Genomic DNA, 20,514 nt, shown 5'->3' on the forward strand with positions numbered 1-20,514 from the left:
TTTACACACCATCTCAGCTCTGGCTTTAACTAGGCCAGCGCAAAGTGTTCCACAGGAGGGGCTTTTAGCGCAGGTCCCAGGAGAACCGGTGAACAGGATTGTGATTTTTGCCGCTGCTCTCCAGGCAATCAGTGGCATTTTCTAGCAAGTCTCACAGCTCCCCCGGAGACGCCAGAGTTGCCGTATTTGATCGGTCACCAGATGAGAGAGTAGTCCTTACCGGGCCTCTCAAGGTCACCTGTTTCCCCCGCCCCAACCTAACGCTCCCCACCTTTCAGACCGAGCGCGTACGCCCCCCAAAAGAACAGCATTCAGGAAGCCGGAGTGAAAGTGCTGCTCGGCGTTCAATGGAGTGTGAAACGGGATTCACATCAGACTGTCAAAACACATTCGTCTTATTTTAAAGTGAAAATGAACATTTCTAAAGTTAAATAGCAACTCCACTGAGCCCCTTTTCCCCTGCATTCTGATGCGGTGCTGGAATGGTAACAAAGGCAGGAAGAAGCGTATTCTCCGGCACGCCGCATCACGTGTCACACTCTATCCACGCATTTGACGTTTCAAATCGGCTTTTTTCTTCTTTTTTTTGTGCATGTGGGGCTGTAAATTGTATCAGGAGAATAGAGCACTTTGTGGTTATGTGTTTCATCACTCAGAGGCTGGATCACAGTCTCAGTTCCATCAACAAAAGCGGCGGATGTCTCTGATTAAGAGAATCAAACTCATTCAGGATAATCTGTCAGGACCTGACAGGCTGGCGACAGGCGCAGCTGTCTGCTGAGCTGCTGCTGTTCCTGTTCCTTCTCGCCTGAATGAAAATCTGAAACTAGCGTCAGAGGCAGGTGAAAGGAGCGAGAGCAAGAAGCGCTCCTCAAAAGAGGGATCAGATGCAGCGTTGCCCTGAAATAAATAACTGTATTGTTTCTGCACTTACTGCTTACACAGAAGAATTTACTTTGGTCTGATCTTAACTTCCTCTCTCTGCCATGTTTCAAACTCAGTGTAAATAAGAAAAAAAACAATGTAGAAGTAAAGAGAAACCTTTTGAATAACATTATTTCGCATCATGATTCTCAACTTTCTCAAACTGAAGTATTTTCACACTTTTCTTTTTTAAAGCTTTCAAAAGTTACCCCACAGAAAGTGAAGGTGACATTTTTTGTCCTTTTCCACTCAATTAAACTGAGTTGCCCAGAATATCCTGAGGTGAAAGCAAGACTTTCAGCTCCAGTTTATGCATTACGTTAACTAATGGAGCTTGTGCTGATAGGAAAGTGAGAGTACGCCAATGTGCTAATATACAATGCCTTACAAAAGTATTCGGACCCTTTAACCTTAAACATACAAGCATATTTTAAAGGTTTTCTGGCATTTTAAAAATCAGATAATATGTATGTTCTTACTCTCAAATGTGTAAAATGAATCTATAAATCTGAGTTTGGCAGAAACTCACTCCTCCATGGCCACATTAATTTCTCTACGTTGGCCCAAACACTTTGTGGGACAGATTGGATGAAGAGCATTTTGTAGCACCAATTTTCACTTCTTGCCACAGATTCCAAATGAAATTCAGTCTGTACTTTGACTAGGACACGGCAACAAATAAAAATGTTTTGATCTCAACCATTCCGCTATAGTTCGGACTCTATGTTTAGGGGTATTATTCACCCGGAAGGTGAGCCCAACCAATTCTGCAGCCTTTTACGAACTCTAACCGGTTTTGTTCTGGGATATTTAGTATTTAGTTCCATCCAACATCCCAACAATACCGACCTGCCTCCTAAACTGATGCAAAGTGTTAATTTTACACCACATACACAGTTTTGCATGTGTCCCAAAAGTCCACTAATTAGGTGACTTATGAAGGCAGAGGGGCCTGAATTCATGCTAATCTTTTTAGATTTGTATTTGAAAAAATGAAAAGCAGGCATCCTTTTCCTTTCACGCACTGATTTGTGTTGATCCATCATATTAAATACCCCAAAAATACATTATTTCTTGTTGTAACCTAAAAACATATAGAAAGGTTTGAACAAAATGAAGTCTTAGACAAAGCACAATTTAATAGCACTCTTATTACTGACATCCATCTTTTTCATGAGTCAGATTAATGCCATTCTGGATTACTCCCACATTGCCCCACGGTTCTTCAGTCCCCCCGGATCCACTCCACTCCACGCCGTAGTTCTCTCCTGATGAGTGACATTCTGAGCGCCCGGAGGTTTCGCGCGTCCTCCGCAAAAGCCCGACTGACGAAGCTCGGAACGCTCGGAGTGCGTCAGTGTCCTGAGCTGAGGTTTAGCACACGAGTGTGATGGACCAGTCGTGACGCACACCAAGTGGGGGCAGATATGCAGTCGCCCATGGATATTGGCTGGGGCGACTGTGAATTGGCAAAAAGAGATGGAATAGCAGGAAAAAGCAAGTGGTTATTGCCAAGCAACCACAGGAGAAAGATAGGGAATGACTCAGTTATTTTGGTTCACACTGAGGTTTTGGGCTTGAGCACCAAGCAGACCTGAAGACGAAGCACTGAGGTCAACAATCCGGATCCGGTGTGACAGAGCTGCTTTTTAGTGGTCATGCCTCAGGAAAATTACCACCTTTTTTGAAAAGCTGCTTTAGAATATTTGAAATTCCCAGAAATTTGAGTCAAGACTCATTTTCATCAGAGAGTATCAGACTGATGTCAGTCAAGAATCCTCCTGATAAACACAACCCAGGCTCCTCCTCTGCCGGTAAAGAAGGACCGTACCACGTAGTTGGTAGCAAAGGAATGCCAGAAACAATCTCTCCATAATCATCCAAGAAATGCCTTCTGGCAGGATAATTAGACCGGCAGCAGTTCTCTGCTTATTTTTAGATTTGCTGCTCTGTGCAAGTCGCAGAGAATTTAGTGTTCTTGATGAAATGGGCCCTTCACTGGCCACACACAAACCCCTACACGCCCACACACACACACACACACACACTGCTGCCACCTGGGTTTTTAATGGTTCTTTCCCAATGCACGTACTCCCCTCGCACAGATTCACCTCCTTCAATATCCTCCTTTTATAAAGACAGCTTTTTTCTGCAGTGAATGTCAGTCTGCAGAAGCTAACATGAAATCAGTGTGGCAGAGCCACTGCTACACTTTGACTCACTCACTAGCAGAGTCCTGCTGTTCGCCTCCCTCTGACCCCTCCACACACATCTAGCTCAGCGTAGTAGCCTCCGTCGCCATGTGATTGTCAGTGGGACCGCCTTATGGGTGAAACAGAGAGACATAACAGGTCACTTAACACCCACTTTTCTTCAGCTGTTGTTCCCCTTCAGCTGTTGTTCCCCTACACATGACACACTGAATTCTAAGATAAGCCGTTAGCTGTCAAACCCTGCCTTGAATTGGAGAAAAAGTGCATACAAACGTGAAAACCAACACCGCGTAGTGTGTCGTAGAAGGTTTGAATATTTGCCTTACGATTAGATGTCGATTAATGGTTTATTAGACGTTTAGACCGTCTTTTATTGTTGTAGTTTGGCCTCCAACCAGAAGAGGGCACCGCTGGTCATCCTTAAAGGGAGCCGGCTAGATATACAGGAATAAAAATGGCGGCGCCTCACCAGAACGAGAGAGAAACGGTTCAGACAGTGTCCGTTGTGGGATGCGAAATGAACCTCTGCGGGAGCTTCTGTTTAGAAATATAAACACTTGACAAGCTCCTTAATTTTTTTTACCTTAATATAGCTTATTCAGCCGTGCTGCATGGCGGAGCAGTGTCAACTTCTCAACCAAAAATTACTCATGTGCTACGAAGGTGAGGATGTGATGACAGAACAGTCTGGGATTAAGTGTTGCAAAATATCTTTTTCGATTCAGCAACATAGGATGTTCAGGCTGTTTTGTTATATTTCATAAATATGTCCACGTTTAATAATTTAAGAAAACCACAGTTGACACACAAATTTTTTTAAATATAATGATGTAGGCCTACTATTTTTTAAAATTCGTAGCCCTTACTCTTATAGAAAGACGGTTGACCCAATTGAAACAAGATAGTCAGAGTTTTAAGGAAATGGTTATTAATTAATCATTAGATGATTGATAGGATCAATCAACTTTAGGTTGACTAATTGATCACATACTTACACCCCTTCTTGGTGACTAGCTTTTATTTTTTTTAATGTTTTCTCTTTTTTCTTTGTGTCTGGCTGCAGATCTCTGATAAGCTACAGGAGAGATTTGCTTCATCTGAACTATGGAAGTTCCTCAGTTTGGGCTATGCCCTCATGCTGTGTCCCTTCATCATTGTCCTGGGGGGCATGTTTTTCCTGGCCACGGCACTGTATTTCCTGGACGACAGGGAAAAGGCCGAAAAGTAAGTCGCATTATTAAAACAGCTGATTATTTCATCTATTATTCAGCAGCCCCTTCTTTAAATATTTAGCGCTTGCTCGGGTTGTTTGTCGATGACTTTCTGACTAAGAGCTACAAGGACGCCAAAGAAATTTGGTTGATGTAGGAAGAATTGGGTTTTAGGGTGTTTTTATTTCCTTTCTTGTGGTAACTTTTATGTTGTTACTGAAGTTTGACGTGCTGCTCAAACATAATAACAAAAGACCCGCAATATCTGGGCCAACAGAAAACCCCAGTTAGCTAAAACTCTCCCACAGTCTGTTGCACTCACCAGTTTGTTCAACTGCTTCCCCTCTCATTCACATACTCATCTTTTCCTTTTCTTATAAGCACCAAAGACATGAATCAGTTGGAACAAAAGCTGGTCAGGGCCTTAAAAGTCTAAAACAAGCTCTGCATTTTTTTTTTTATGGCGAGACAAAACTTCTTGTTTCTTTTTTGATCACATTGGCTTGCTTCCCTGTTGCCAGCGCTTACAGAAATGACTTCCTTCCTGTGGAAGATGTGGAACATTTTTAGACAGGATAGCGATGTGATGTCTGATGTCCGTCCACAGACACCTTGTCTTCGCCCCTTAGGAGGTCATTATTCTGTCTCACGCCTAAAATTATGAGGAAGACATTTTATATACGGGCAGACAAGAAACAGAATAGAAAATACTATCATTTATAAAAAGTTTTCAAATTTGCAGAAGAGATTTGAGGACTGGTCAAAATCTTCAACTCTCAGCTAGCCTGTGACTACTTCCTCTTAGTGCGTCTATGCTGTACTAAAAAGGTATCAGCGCAGACGCACGCCCACGGCTGCCACAGCTGAGACTTGTTGCGGTTTCTATTTGACCTTTTCCAGGAACCCAAAAAATATATAAAAAAGCGGGATGAAAAAAGCGGAACATGAACTAAAAGAGGACACGCACTCCTGAAACTGTGCCAGTAATAGATATTAGCCCGTAGTCCAAGAAGTGGTTCAAACTAAAACCACACTATCAGACGCTGCGGGCAGACTCCAACTAATCACAACCCGTCGACTTTCACCCAGCACCACGGAGGACAAGGCCACACTTTCTGATGAATAGTTCACAAATAAAAAAAAACTACAGAGACTCACATTCAGTCTTTGTTAGTCGAAATCTCTTTGTTCATGTTTGGATGCTAGCTTTGTAATTTACTGTAATTGTTTTGCAGATTTTTAAGTTTCAGAAATAAGTGCATATGAATTTTGATCAATTTAAAATGACTTTTTTTTTAGGTTGCCAAAACAAAAATAATTATAAGAACTACTTATTGCCAGGTTGGAAAGAGTTTTACTTAATTGTAGAATTTTTAAAAACACGCAGGTGGAAAGTAGTGGACATCAGGTAAGAAACTATTTTAAGAAAACCCAGTATTTTCCCCTAGACTAGTTGTTTTAGCCATTTTTGATACATTACTTTTGAAGTGTTTTGACTTGTTAGTCTGGACTTTATTCATAAGTGCTGCTTACAAATGTACTCTGAAAAATGTTTTTTTTTTTCTATCAAGGGAACTGCAAACATTAAAGATTGATTGGCAGGGAAAGCCTATTGTAACTCTGAGTAAGTAGAAATCTTTCTGAAGAGAAGAAAGGGATAACATTTGTTTGAAATGTTCAGTCAATGACTCAATGTCATTTTCATAATGTAGGGAAAAGGACAACTTAAGAGGGTCAAAAATACATTAGGAAAACCACAGTAATTTTTGTGAACTTTAGGTTTAACATGCTTGAGCTTGAACTGCAATTTGTTGTTGTTTACTTCAACCAGTGTAGCCAGGTGGGCCGTATAGGGGGGAAAAGTTAGGACAATTCCAAGGGCCCCTGACCGACAGGGGCCCTCACACAAAAAAAGTGTTATAGAAATATATATTTAAAAAAATGGGGGTACACTGTCAATTACAAAATTAATCATATAGTGTTTTTAAAATAGTTTTTGGGGTAAAAATCAAATGTTGCCACTACCAGACCAAAAAGCACACATCCATATTTGAGAGATAAAAAAGACAAGAGTGTCAATTTATAGCCCAGTTTTTCTCCAGAGGTGGGCAGAGTGTGCGAGATTGTCAACCATTTAGAGTATTTAGCTTAGCTGTAGATTACTGTTTGCCTCCATTTCACTAGCAGCTAATGAATTAAAGAATTTAACAACATATTCATATATTTAACTTGTACCTGTACTTTTTACAACACTTAGCAAGAGGTGAGTCAGTCAGCAGCAGCTCTAGCTTCGATAGCAGCATTACCCCTCCCCCCCGTCCCAGTGAGAAAGGTGAGCAACACTGTGTTCAATTTATGTGGATTTTTGCTGTCTCTCTACTCTTTTTACAATTACAAAACAAAAACAATTTATTACTCACAGAAAGACAAGCAATCCTTAAAAAATCTTCCATTAGCACACTTAGCAGTGAGTGAATGAGGTTGATTGACAGCACTAAGACCCTCCTCCTGTTTCTGATTGGTTGTTTTTGGTCAGAACTGTGCATTTCTTGTTGGTGGGAGAGACATGTCAATGAGCTAAAACTAAGAAAAAAAATGTAAGAAACCTATTTGCAGTATGTGGACTGTTGCAAGTAAAATTCACTAGCAGTGAATATTGGGCTAGTCTCAGGGCTGTTGTAAACGAATATTTTAGTAATCGAGTAATCTATTGATTATTCTTCCAGTTAATAGAGTAATCGCATAAAAAAATTATAAAATAAAATATTGATAAATTTGGCATAACATCGGTGTTACTATCGGATATCAACCTTCAGTCCAGTTTTTCATTTTTGAACTTCCCTAACAGTTATTTTTTTGTAGTTTAGTAACAATAATAGCGCACTTTCTAAGTTAACCTGAAGAAAAGTTATACAAAGATCTGAAATCTATCTATCTATCTATCTATCTATCTATCTATCTATCTATCTATCTATCTATCTATCTATCTATCTATCTATCTATCTATCTATCTATCTATCTAAAGAGGCAGGCTCACAAATATGCTTATAAAAATTGCCTATACTCCAGCTTTTTGTTTATGTGTTCATCTTCAGTCAGTTTAATAGATGAACTCTCACCTTGCCCCATACTTGTCAAGCTTTGACAAGACAAAAAAAGACAAGTGTGTCAATTTACAGCCCAGTTTTTCTCCAAGAGAGATGTGCAGAGTGTGCAAGATTGTCAACCATTTAGCATAGTTAGCTTAGCTACAGATTACTGTTTGCTTCCATTTCACTAGCATTTAATGAATGAAGGAAAGAATTTAACTTGTACCTTTACTTTTTACCACACTTAGCAACAGATGAGTCAGTCAGCAGCAGCTTTAGCTCTGATAGCAGCATTACCCCTCCTCCCCGTCACAGTGAGAGAGGTGAGCAACACTGTGTTCAATTTATGTGGATTTTGTTGTCTCTCTACTCTTTTTACAATTACACAACAAAAACAATTTATTACTCACACAAAGACAAACAATCTTTATAAAATCTTCCATTAGCACACTTAGCAGTGAGTGAATGAGGTTGATTGACAGCACTAAGACCCTCCTCCTGGTTCTGATTGGTTGTTTTTGGTCAGAACTGTGCATTTCTTTAGTCATCAGTAGCAGCTCAGGGAGGAAGTGGAGGAGATTGATCTTTTCACAGATTATCTGTTTCATAGCAAACTGTCATGACATGGTGACAGCTTTAACAAATATGGAAAAAACATATATTTTTTATTAAAGTTATATACTGCAGCTTGACCAAAACACAACAACATAGCATTTATTGAGAACTCTGAATTGCTTCATGTATATTTTGCACATTGCCTGTGACTGTTGCTGGTGGGGAGAGACATTTCAATGAGCTAAAACTAATAATAAAAATGTAAGAAACCTATTTGCAGTATGTGGACTGTTGCATGTAAAATTCACTAGCAGTGAATATTGGGCTAGTCTCAGGGCTGTTGTAAACGAGTATTTTAGTAATCGAGTAATCTATTGATTATTCTTCCAATTAATCAAGTAATCGCATAAAAAAATTATAAAATAAAATACTGATAAATTTGGCATAACATCGGTGTTACTATCGGATATCAACATCAGTCCAGTTTTCATTTTTGAACTTCCCTAACAGTTATTCTTTTGTAGTTTAGTAACAATAATAGCGCACTTTCTAAGTTAACCTGAAGAAAAGTTATACAAAGATCTGAAATAATATTCAATTTAATAATAAAGAGGCAGGCTCACAAATATGCTTATAAAAATTGCCTATACTCCAGCTTTTTGTTTATGTGTTCATCTTCAGTCAGTTTAATAGATGAACTCTCACCTTGCCCCACACCTGTCAAGCTTTGACAAGACAAAAAAAGACAAGTGTGTCAATTTACAGCCCAGTTTTTCTCCAAGAGAGATGTGCAGAGTGTGCAAGATTGTCAACCATTTAGCATAGTTAGCTTAGCTACAGATTACTGTTTGCTTCCATTTCACTAGCATTTAATGAATGAAGGAAAGAATTTAACTTGTACCTTTACTTTTTACCACACTTAGCAACAGATGAGTCAGTCAGCAGCAGCTTTAGCTCTGATAGCAGCATTACCCCCCCCTCCCGTCAAAGTGAGAAAGGTGAGCAACACTGTGTTCAATTTATGTGGATTTTGTTGTCTCTCTACTCTTTTTACAATTACACAACAAAAACAATTTATTACTCACACAAAGACAAACAATCTTTATAAAATCTTCCATTAGCACACTTAGCAGTGAGTGAATGAGGTTGATTGACAGCACTAAGACCCTCCTCCTGGTTCTGATTGGTTGTTTTTGGTCAGAACTGTGCATTTCTTTAGCCATCAGTAGCAGCTCAGGGAGGAAGTGGAGGAGATTGATCTTTTCACAGATTATCTGTTTCATAGCAAACTGTCATGACATGGTGACAGCTTTAACAAATATGGAAAAAACATATATTTTTTATTAAAGTTATATACTGCAGCTTGACCAAAACACAACAACATAGCATTTATTGAGAACTCTGAATTGCTTCATGTATATTTTGCACATTGCCTGTGACTGTTGCTGGTGGGGAGAGACATTTCAATGAGCTAAAACTAATAATAAAAATGTAAGAAACCTATTTGCAGTATGTGGACTGTTGCATGTAAAATTCACTAGCAGTGAATATTGGGCTAGTGTCGGTATTGAACCAACGAAAGTAAGCGTCTTTAAAATTGTGACGCTTTCCTTGGGTCAGATAGACTCAAGAAATTGAGTAACAGCAGCTGCGAAGGGGGAGCCCAATTAAAATTTTGTCAGGGGATCCAAGATTCCTGGTAGCGCCTCTGGTTGCCTCTCCCAGACCAAAAAAAAACACATCCATATTTGCCCTGAACACCTCTCTAGATCTACATGAAATGGTTTGTTCCACTCAGCAGCAGTCAGTAGCAGACCAGACCGACTGTAGCAGTTACTATGCCACCAAGAAAACTGATAGTCAGTGTTTCAAAAAGAAAGAGAGAAAAAAGACAAGTGTGTCAATTTATAGCCCAGTTATTCTCCAAGAGAGATGTGAAGAGTGTGCGAGATTGTCAACCATTTAGCATAGTTAGCTTAGCTACAGATTACGGTTTGCTTCCATTTCACTAACATTTAATGAATGAAGGAAAGAATTTAACTTGTACCTTTACTTTTTACCACACTTAGCAACAGATGAGTCAGTCAGCAGCAGCTTTAGCTCTGATAGCAGCATTACCCCCCCCTCCCGTCCCAGTAAGAAAGGTGAGCAACACTGTGTTCAATTTATGTGGATTTTTGCTGTCTCTCTACTCTTTTTACAATTACACAACAAAAACAATTTATTACTCACACAAAGACAAACAATCTTTATAAAATCTTCCATTAGCACACTTAGCAGTGAGTGAATGAGGTTGATTGACAGCACTAAGACCCTCCTCCTGGTTCTGATTGGTTGTTTTTGGTCAGAACTGTGCATTTCTTTAGTCATCAGTAGCAGCTCAGGGAGGAAGTGGAGGAGATTGATCTTTTCACAGATTATCTGTTTCATAGCAAACTGTCATGACATGGTGACAGCTTTAACAAATATGGGAAAACATATTTTGTTATTAAAGCTACAGTATATGCTGCAGCTTGACCAAAACACAACAACATAGCATTTATTGAGAACTCTGAATTGCTTCATGTATATTTTGCATGTTGCCTGTGACTGTTGCTGGTGGGGAGAGACATTTCAATGAGCTAAAACTAATAATAAAAATGTAAGAAACCTATTTGCAGTATGTGGACTGTTGCATGTAAAATTCACTAGCAATGAATATTGTGCTAGTGTCGGTATTGGACCAACAAAAGTAAGCGTCTTTAAAATTGTGACACTTTTGATGGCTCAAATAGACTCAAGAAATTGTAACAGCAGCTGCGAAGGGGGAGCCCAATTAAAATTTTGTCATGGGGCCCATGATTTCTGGTGGCGCCCCTGAGTGTTTGCTATGAAGCCCCTGAGTAGCTACTCAAATACTACAACCAGAATTGTGGATGAAAAATGACAAGTAAAATGTCAAAAACCCTTGAATACCTGCCTATGTGCATTTTCATAGAGCACATCTAAAATCTTTGAAATATAATGCAGTTTGGGAAGCTGGAAAAAAAAGTATTTCCGCTCTTACAATACCTAGCTGCAATGCTACTTAGCATGCTACCTGCTAGAGTTTACAAAGTAGTCGTTCCAGGAGTGCCATTCATTTTCCTTGGTGCTGATTGGCTGTGTCCATGAGAATGGAAACAAAGAAAACTAGCAATTAGCTTAAGCGCTACTGCTAAAATTGTGTCTACTGTTTATATTATTCTATATAAAGGTATGTTTGGCATTTGAGCGATTAAAATTTGGCAGTTACAATAAATAGTAAGGTTAGCTCTCAAGTATATGCATATTTTAACTATTCACAGAGAATCCACTGAATTCACTGTACAGAACTGTAATGTCCAAGTGGAAAATTTTTCTACCGCTAAAGCTAGTAATACTCTTCCTAAACTTGTTCTTTTAACCCAACGCAACATTCATACTACAATAATATAACATTGATGACATTTTAGTTATAATGATACTTTCTTTGACATTTATGTGTGATTTTGATACACATTACCCTTACAGTAGCTGGACAAGTTAATAGTTTACCTTAGTCAGGCTATCTGCTCCAGCAGTCTGCAGTCAGCTTCTTAACAGACACAACACTCATAGCTGTTAAACTTCAGATTTAAATCAGTTATCAAATAGTACTCACAGGTGTCTCCTTTAATTTCTACCCACATTACTGTTGCGTTTTTTTTGACTCCATATCTTCTATGCTTCATAAAGAATATGAACTTCCCAATGAAGAAAAAAGAACAGCAGCAGAGAAGCAGTTTTATTTTTCATAAGTTGCAAACAGCCCCACAGAGAGCAAGCAAAATGACACTGATGGTTGTTCCATGTTACTGGTGGTGGTGTTTATATATTCCATTCATGCCTTAAACCCTACAATTTATAAATTCCCCACGACTCTACAGAGTGCTACTCATTTTTTTCCCCTACCTCCTCTGAGTGTGTCCTCAGAAACTCTGTGCTATTAATAAAAAAAAAGGCACGGAGCCGAACGAGTAACTCACTGGAGCGCGTGTGCCTATTTCCAGCCTTCAAGAGTGCTTTATTATTCCTGGCTTCTTAGCTTTTTTTAGCGGCTGGGTTTCCATTAATAGCGCAGCGCAGTGCAGTGCGTACTCGCGCGTTCACGCCGTTCACAGTTCTGCCTGGTGATGTGCCGGAGCAGAACTGTCTCATCCAGATTCAGCGTGTGCATCACGGCTGAAGTGTGACTAAACAGACGGAGAAGGACTTTCTCCGTACGAGACGATACAATTCAGGGGAAATGAACCACGGATATGCAAAGAAAATGATGAAACTTTCATACTAATCATTGCTTAAACATATTTTTTCTTTTCAGGCTGAAGAAGCTGATGCAGCAGACTCCACCTTCTTCAGTCAAGGTATGACCAGGTAATTTGCCTTCTGTTCCAAAAGCCACTTAAGAACTTTAGTGCTTTTCACATCAGCACTTTGTCAGGCAGTTTGAGTGGCTGATAACACAAAGACAACCCAGGAACATTAGCATGTAGAGAGCTCCCTGCTCATTAGCTGAGTGGACTCTCACCTGACGCGGAACGTCTCGTGATAAACACTACGAGGCGAGAACGATTGCTCCGTGAACCGTTTTCCCATCGCGTTGTACTCAGGAAGGTTCAGAGAGCTGACCAGCATCTTATCACGACCTGAGCTGCTTTTCCTACTTCCTGCCATTATCAGGCCCACACACACACACAAGCTCTGGACTTATTAACCCAGACTAAAACATAATAACTGGCAGCACACCAGCTACGTCTGTATACAATGGTGGAGCTACTGTAGCAGACACTGAATAATAACAAGGATAAACTTTGACTCCCCGATAAGGCGGACAAGGAATCTGTTGTAACTTATTTGTTAAGGTTATCACGCTCAGAGCTAATGTCAAGGCGTTGCTGCTTTTTTTACCAACATGTCAACGTTTCTTCTTTTGTTGAAATACTGTAAAAACACACAAGAGCAAAGAAAAAGGTAGGTCATGTGTGCACTTCAGGGTTTGTGCCCATTGACTTTTAGTGGCGCTCTGTTTAGATAGAGGTTAGGCAAATGTTGGTTTGCAAAGTCAAATGACTAATATGTGAATAAACAATAAAACAGGAAAGAAGGAACCATTTCAAACCCTCTGACAGCATGTCCTTATTTTTTACGTGATGAAATTATGCCAACTGATAAAAAAACAAACAAACTTGGGAGCTTACTGGGAAACTGGTAGGATGGGCAGAGTTCAGATGAGGAAAGCCGAGTGATCATTTGCCAACATTGCATCTTCCTGTAAAAGTCGAGAGAAAGAGCCAACCAAATGGAAAAAATTTGAGGAGGTGCGAGTTCACGTAGATTATGACCCCAGGAGTTTGCTGACTTGAAGAATGATGTCAGTTGTGAAATATGCCTCCCACTTCCAGATAACAGTTAGATGTTTTTCTTTTGCTTTGGTTTCTTTTATGTTTTTGGGTTTGTTTTTTTTATAAAACACCATTTCAAAATTAACACCACAATTTAAGCATCGTTCAAAACACATAATCATTTCAGAATGAAGCAAAATGTTATACAAGATGTGTCAGCAATCGAAGCGATAAACTCATTTGGTGTTTGCATCTTTATAGACAAAAAGTAAATGTTGCCAATTTTGCAAAAACAATAGGAGTGATTTTTCACAGCTCTGTTGATGATTTAGGATCACCTACAGAAAATCATTCCAAACGTCTTGCAGTAGGCTTGAGAAACCGATAGGAGTTTGTTAAAGTATTCACACACACCGAACCTTTTCAGATTTTGACACATAATGACAAACTTTGTTATGCATAATCGTAATGTGGAAGAAAAAGAAACAGTATTAGCATTGATGTATTCCATTTAGTCTGTAAAGCTTAGCTTTTATGTAACAATTCGCTAAAATGCTACTGTTAGCTTAAATGCTACAATTAGATAGCATTTAATGGTATATAAATACCATTAAGATATTTAGATATCTACTGTTAGTTTAAAAGCTAACAGTAGCATGTTAGCGTTTCAGCTAACATGCTGCTGCATTTAAGGTAGCATGCTACTGTTAGCTTAAATGGTACCTTTAGAGTGCGAGCTATCACTAGCATGTTGACGCTACCATTGGAAAGTGTGCTATCACAAGCATGGAGTTTGAATTCATTCTTTCTTTTTTTAGAGTATATGTGTTTATCGGGTTTTACATTTATGTCTTAATTGAAGAAGATGACTCTGTGTCCCTTTGTATTAATTGACCAGGATTCTCTGGGCAGTGTGGTGGCCGGGATGTTACAATGCCGGCACCTCTTCTTTGGGGGCGCCACTTCCTAGTAAATTTAAACAATTTAGACTTTTATAAAAACAGAAATAGTAAAAATCTATACTTTTGTCCTTTACTTCAATGGGTGTCATTAGTGTTGACAGATGGATTTTAGCAGGCGAAAGCTAATGACAGGTGACATGAAAGGCTGGCACACATATCATGTTCCAGAGGCCGGCTCTATGTGTGTGTGTCGTCTCACACACACACGCACACACGTTTCCATGGCTATCTTTGTGGGGACTTTCCACTGACTTCCATTCATTTCTACAGCCTAAACCTTACCCTAACCAAAACTTAATTCACACCTCAGTCTTAAGTATAACCCCTGACCCAAAAACAGCAATTGGTCCCCATAACGTTGTATGTGTCAGGAAAATGGTCCCCACAAGCTTTTACAAAAAAAGGCGCACACACACCCACACACAGCCAGAGCATGTGTTTCCCACTGTCAAAAGTTGCCAATTATAGAAATCCCTGATCGTTGCATTGCTATCCCAGGTCAGAGCTGAACTGCTCTTTTCTGTCCCATGGAAGAATCACAAAGATGTTCTGCGGCAACTGATTTTCAGCTAATTTTTTCTCCAAATGCAAAAAAAAATAAATCTGTACATCCATCCTTCACTGACAGCACAGGCTGTTTAGGGTGCGACACACTTTGAAAGTTCAAGGAGAAGATCCAAAAACTCCAGGATTTATCTCTGATGAGACGTCGAAGGGAATCAGAGCAGATTCGCAGAGGAGGGGAAAAAAAAAAGACATCTCGTCTAAATAAATGAGGATGAAGAGAAACAGTAATCGCTTAAGCCGTTACACATCGCAGGCTATTAATCACCGGCAACTTAAACCTCCGCCGCAGATCCGATACACTGAGATCCAATTAACTCCCTCTGCTGCCTCTTCTGACCGCGTCCGCCCTCCCCCTCATCCCGCCGTCCTCCAGGACGTCAGGATTAACGCGAGGGCATCCCCGAGCCTGGCACTGTCAAAACATCGGCAGGAGATCTGACAACGGAGCTTCACCCTCGTGTATTCAGTAACCATGATCCCATATGAGGGGGGGGGAAAGAAATCACATCACAGGGCAAAACTTTTACCGTTAGAAGTGTTTGTACAGCTGCAGGCGCATACTTTCCTGCTTTGCACTCTTATCATTTAACAAAAGCTCCAAGTCCTCTGTCAGCACTGCCACAGACCACACACACACACACACGCCTACTCACGCCGACACACACCCACATACAAAGTGCAAAGCTGAACGCAAAAAGGAATCTTGGATTTAAGATCATTTCACTTTCTCAATGTGATGAGCGCGCCTTCGCCTTTCATTCTCTCTGTCTGTTCGCCGATTTGGATCCTGTCTGCCATAAAAGCAGCATTTTGCTTTGATTAGATTTTGTAGGTCTGCCAGGCCAATCAGTCTCCCCTCCCATTAGCTCACGGAGCCAACATTTCCCCGGCGTATTCACGGCAGAGCTATTAGCGGGACGGCCGCTTTTCACACAGATCAAAGCGCCGTTCATGGCTCTAATTGTCTCAACAGCACTGGCAGTTTTAGAGCCTCGCTCCCAAACGATACGACCATCGCTGAGGCTATTAACGATGGAAAATCTTCCATCCCAAAACGGATTGGCTCTGCTCACACTCGACCAAAACATATTGTTTACTTTTGTATATCCAGTAATTCCTCAGTCGAGGCTAATTAACCCGTGCAAGAGTCGAGGTTTATGTGTGTTGCACACAGGGCCCGACTAGGGCCCGTTATTAGCTCGTTAATCGATAACCTCCATCTCTAGTTGCTGTGGTTTAATGCTCATGCTGTTCAGGTTTTCAAGTTGGTATGCTGAGTGCAGGAGTATATTTAGGCCACAGTCTGGTCACAGTGTGCAGGCACTTTCAGGAAAGTCCGACCAGATGGCCCAAGAACTGTTGACCTTGGCATTAATTACACAAGTGCGTCCTGCGGCGAGGCCCGACTCAAAGAGCTCACACCCTTCTCCTGTCTCTCTCCTCCCCCAGGTGATCAGCAGACGAGGACCTATCTGCACAGACGTTTAGAGGACGCCAAAATAAAGAGTTCCCGCCGTCCATTTTTTATTTTTTTGCCATCACCGTTAGAATCCTCCTGCTGCTCTCGTTTGGTTTTCGGCTTGGAACTGGAAAACGAGGGGAGCGTCTTGCTCCGCCTCGAACCTCCCCAGTTGGGGGCGGGGAGTCGCTCGGATATAGCTTTTTCGTCCCAAGTCTGCGAGAATCCTTGACGACGCAACTCTTCTGACTTTTTGATGCCATACTACTGAATGCTGACCATGAACCTGCCCTGTCTACCTGCCTGCCTGCCTGCCCAACTCTTATTTGACTGTCTGCATCGAACCATCGGCTGTTAATCTGCACCAAGTGCCATAGCCTCATTTACATTCCTATAAACTTTGCACTGACCACCGACACTCCCTCACGACCTCCTCTCTGACTGCACACAACACCTTTTGCCCCACACAAAATCCAAATTTTCCACTAATTATCCACATTGATCGCAGTATTAACATCACAGTTTACGTCATAATCGCAGTGTTCTTCTAACTGATTACACTGTGCATGTAAACAAAGCAGTCAGCCAAGAGCCAAAAAAAAAAAAAAGTGTTACTGTTTGAAGGTCAGTAAATCAGCCTTAAGAACAGGAGCTTTTCCCCCCACCTGCACACGTTTCCTTTGACCTCTCTTACATGTTTTCCTTTGAGCTTTTAGCACTTAAAATGAGTATAGACAGTGCCAGAGAATGTGACAGATGTGAGAACTTTCTGCACATTATTACTTTCTTTTCTTTTTTTGTTTGTGTGTGTGTGTAATGTTGAAGTTTAATACTGGAGGTTGCTGCCAATGATTGTTTCAGAAGGATCATGGTGCTGTTTGCGTGATCTGAAGCGAACACTGGATTTTGTTTTGTTTTTGTTATTTATTATATGCTTACATATGCTTTTCCCAAAAGAGAAATAGAATGCTACTCATTGGAAAAATATATATATAAATAAGGAGCAATAAGGGGAAAAAAATTTTTTTCTTCTTCTTTGGAGAAAACCAACCATTTTGTTATCCTTACTGCCTTATCAGCGAGCTGCTTTCCCTTTAGACGGCTGGCTTTCAGATGGTTGGGTTTGAGTTTCTGGACACAAAAAACCGGCCACACATGGACGGAGTCGCTTTTAATGAAGGGTTGCAGTCTGGTTCTGGGTGGTAATACAATGACAGGCACTGTGAAGAGAGACCTTTCCCCCCCATGCAGCTGTAGATATCTGATCCCCTCCACCCCATATTTGCAGGAAAAACACAAAGCTGGAGAGACAGTCGCCAGCTAATTAGTGATCGAAATCAAAAAGAATCCAAGACACGAACAGGAAAACCTTTAGCATCAGGCATCTCTGACTTAAACATTTCCTGTTACTTAATTTAGCGTAATTTCATCTGTGAGGAAATTTTTATTTTATTTTTTCTTAGATCCAGTGCTCCTAGGATATGTTCAGTTTTGAGCTTTACTGAAAGGGAAAGAAAGCACTTTCCCGACTTCTAAGCGAACACGGGAAAAAGATGGGCCTGGGGTTCCCGTGGCGACGAGTGACTCTCCATGTGGGCCGGATCATTAGCTTTAGCTTCCCTCCAGCTGCATGGAGCGCTCTGAATGTGATTGTGCCAGCCGGCCGTGTTTACACATTAACTTCTTATTGAACTCCTTACGTTTTTACGTTTTCTTGTCTTTTTATGATGTTACCAAATGTTGTTTTTTTTTAACAACTACAACAGATAAATATATATATGGAGAGAGGAAGAGAGAGCTATATCTTGCAGTAACTTTAATATATTGTATAAATGATGGCTTGAATGCAATGTATTTATTTGTTTTGTTACCATAATGAAGAATATTCTATAAAGGGAAGTTTTATAGTTTGAATATACAACACTTTGTTTTCTGTGTCATTTGGTTTTTAAATGCCAAGTAGTTTAAAAATTACTTGTATGTATCACTATTAATCAACACAGTACCTTTACACATCACTAAGAAATCATCCTGTTAACTTTGATCATTATTCAGACATCTCATGTATAAAAAAAGAATATATATATATATATAAACGGAACAAAATGCAATGTGATGGTTTTTAAAGCAGCCTCAATGGAAGGACGCCATGCAATTTGTTAGTTTTTTTTTTTGTGTGTTTTTTTTTTTTACTTTTCTGTTAAAATAACCGATTGAACCATTTTGCACACTGTAATGTTCAGGGAGTAATTTGCAAACACATCCTGGCATCGTCTTCACAACCTCTGTCACAGAAGTATGTCGCTTCATGCCTCCCCTCCTCACCAAATCCCCAGTAAGTGCTGATTTATTTTATTTTTTGAGCTGTCATAGTACAGACAAGAGGATGGCTCAGGAACAGAGTTTCACTTTGCCAAAACCGAGTTGATTTTTTTTCTCTCTCTCTCTCTTTTTTTAAATAGCCTGTTGCATTGACTTATGCTACGTTAATAATCACTGAGGTGATGTATTAAGTGTGTGCTGTTTCTTGTTATACAAGAATTCTGTACAAAGTGACTTATTTCTGATCTTGAGCAGAAAACAGATTTTATTTTTGTTTTTAGTCAGTAGAGCTACATGTCGGAGAAATCAGGATTTAACTTTAGAAAATGAACTGTGATGCTCTCCCCCCGTCAGGAGGGGCGTGTTTGGGGACTTGTTGATTTCAAAGAAAAACATTGTAAAAAATAAATAAATAAATAAAAAGTGTCTGTAAATCAAATAAACTTATTTAATCACTTCATTCCAACGTGTGGTATGTGTTTGATTACTGCTTTACAAGGAGGGAATCCATTAGTTCCTTTGTTTTCTATGCCTGCTTAATCCTTGCACGGTTCCAGAAAAGAAAAGATTATAATTATCTAATTAAAGGGACTTTGATGTTTTTTATTTCCATCAATGAGAACCTGATGTTACGCCAGCATTCCCCATCACCTGAACCTTAATAAGCTTTTGAACATGACGATAAGCTAGTGAAGTGAAAGAGGAATCAAAGTAGAAAAATAAATGCTATAAATACTATATTTCAGCTCTGGATTTGACCAGCTGCCGTTAACGTCCATGCCTAATAGTGGGGGAAAATAAAGGTTGGGACTTTTTGTACTGGTATCACGATTATATCCATCTATATTTGTTGGTCCTGTGCTTGGTTGGGTTGGTTTTGACTCTGGGGATGCAGAGCAGAACCAGAACCAGAAGACCTGAGTGGCCTGGCAGGTTGACACACAAACCATTACATGTTTTATTACCTGAAACATGTAAATATGTTGTAGAGTAAATCTAAAGGGGTCAAACACCGACCTAATGTAGTAATTCATTTGATTCAAACTGCTTTACAATGTCGCATTTCATTTTCTTCGCTCTGAGTTTCATGTGTTGACTTTGCTTCACTGAAAGCAAGTCAGTTCAAAGCCGTTCCAACTATTTTATTTCAAATAAACGCCACTTTTTGAGAACTGAATCCCATCTACTTCTTCCTGGGCTCATCTTTCTTTTTTTTTTTTTTTCGCAGCGAGAGAAAGTCAGAGTTTATCCCCGAATAAGCTACAGTATTATTGAGGTTTAGTCAGGCAAGCCTATGTTGAGCTCAGTTTATAAAGCCACCTGAGTGGCTTACAGGCCACAACACAGACACAGGGCTCCATCCATGCTGAAGACGCAGTCAAAAGAGCTAATATTTACCTTCACAGGAAGTTCGGAAGTCCTCCTACAAAAGGGCCTCTTTGTTCCGACGCTCATTAGAGAGAGCATTGACGTGTATTTGCGGCTAATAACCACTAATGGATGCATCTATGAGTAGGCTGCACGAACACAAATAGTAAGTACACACTGCATTTGTGCCAAAAGGTTCAACGTGTTTCAGGCAGGTCTTTCATTTACCTGAACCCTGTGTTCACCTTTAAGGGGAAGAAGAAGATTACACGAGTCAGAGGAAGAAGAAGTACTCGGCGGGAAAACGACCCAGAGAGACCAACACCCTTTTCCCCACAAACAGGCCAAAATGTCCACAGTTGTCAGATGCTCCAATCGTCAAATCAGCAACACCTACTTATGCGGCAGGCAGGAAACACAGGGGCGTAGGCAGGAAAAGGGGAGCCATTCTAGCAGGAATTGG

General features: G+C 40.2%; 1 protein-coding gene across 14 annotated transcripts in view; it reads left to right on the forward strand.

Annotated features, from left to right (window-relative positions):
- Positions 1-19,104, forward strand: part of spns2 (SPNS lysolipid transporter 2, sphingosine-1-phosphate) — an 87,791-nt gene extending 68,687 nt beyond the window's left edge. For 2 of the 14 annotated variants that reach the window (XM_028031302.1, XM_028031314.1), the window contains 8 exons: positions 4,201-4,361; positions 5,920-5,972; positions 6,606-6,680; positions 7,686-7,760; positions 8,922-8,990; positions 10,062-10,136; positions 12,362-12,405; positions 16,352-19,104. In XM_028031302.1, the coding sequence (XP_027887103.1) occupies positions 4,201-4,361; positions 5,920-5,972; positions 6,606-6,680; positions 7,686-7,760; positions 8,922-8,990; positions 10,062-10,136; positions 12,362-12,366 (513 nt within the window). In that variant the 3' untranslated portion in view covers positions 12,367-12,405; positions 16,352-19,104. Of the gene's footprint in view, positions 1-4,200; positions 4,362-5,919; positions 5,973-6,605; positions 6,681-7,685; positions 7,761-8,915; positions 8,991-10,061; positions 10,137-12,352; positions 12,406-16,351 lie in introns of all 14 variants that reach the window. The other 12 variants (XM_028031301.1, XM_028031303.1, XM_028031304.1 and 9 more) reach the window with 12 other exon arrangements.
- Positions 19,105-20,514: the final 1,410 nt, after the last annotated feature.

Source organism: Xiphophorus couchianus, chromosome 11 (assembly GCF_001444195.1).
Source record: "Xiphophorus couchianus chromosome 11, X_couchianus-1.0, whole genome shotgun sequence".
NCBI classification, from domain to species: Eukaryota; Metazoa; Chordata; class Actinopteri; order Cyprinodontiformes; family Poeciliidae; genus Xiphophorus; species Xiphophorus couchianus.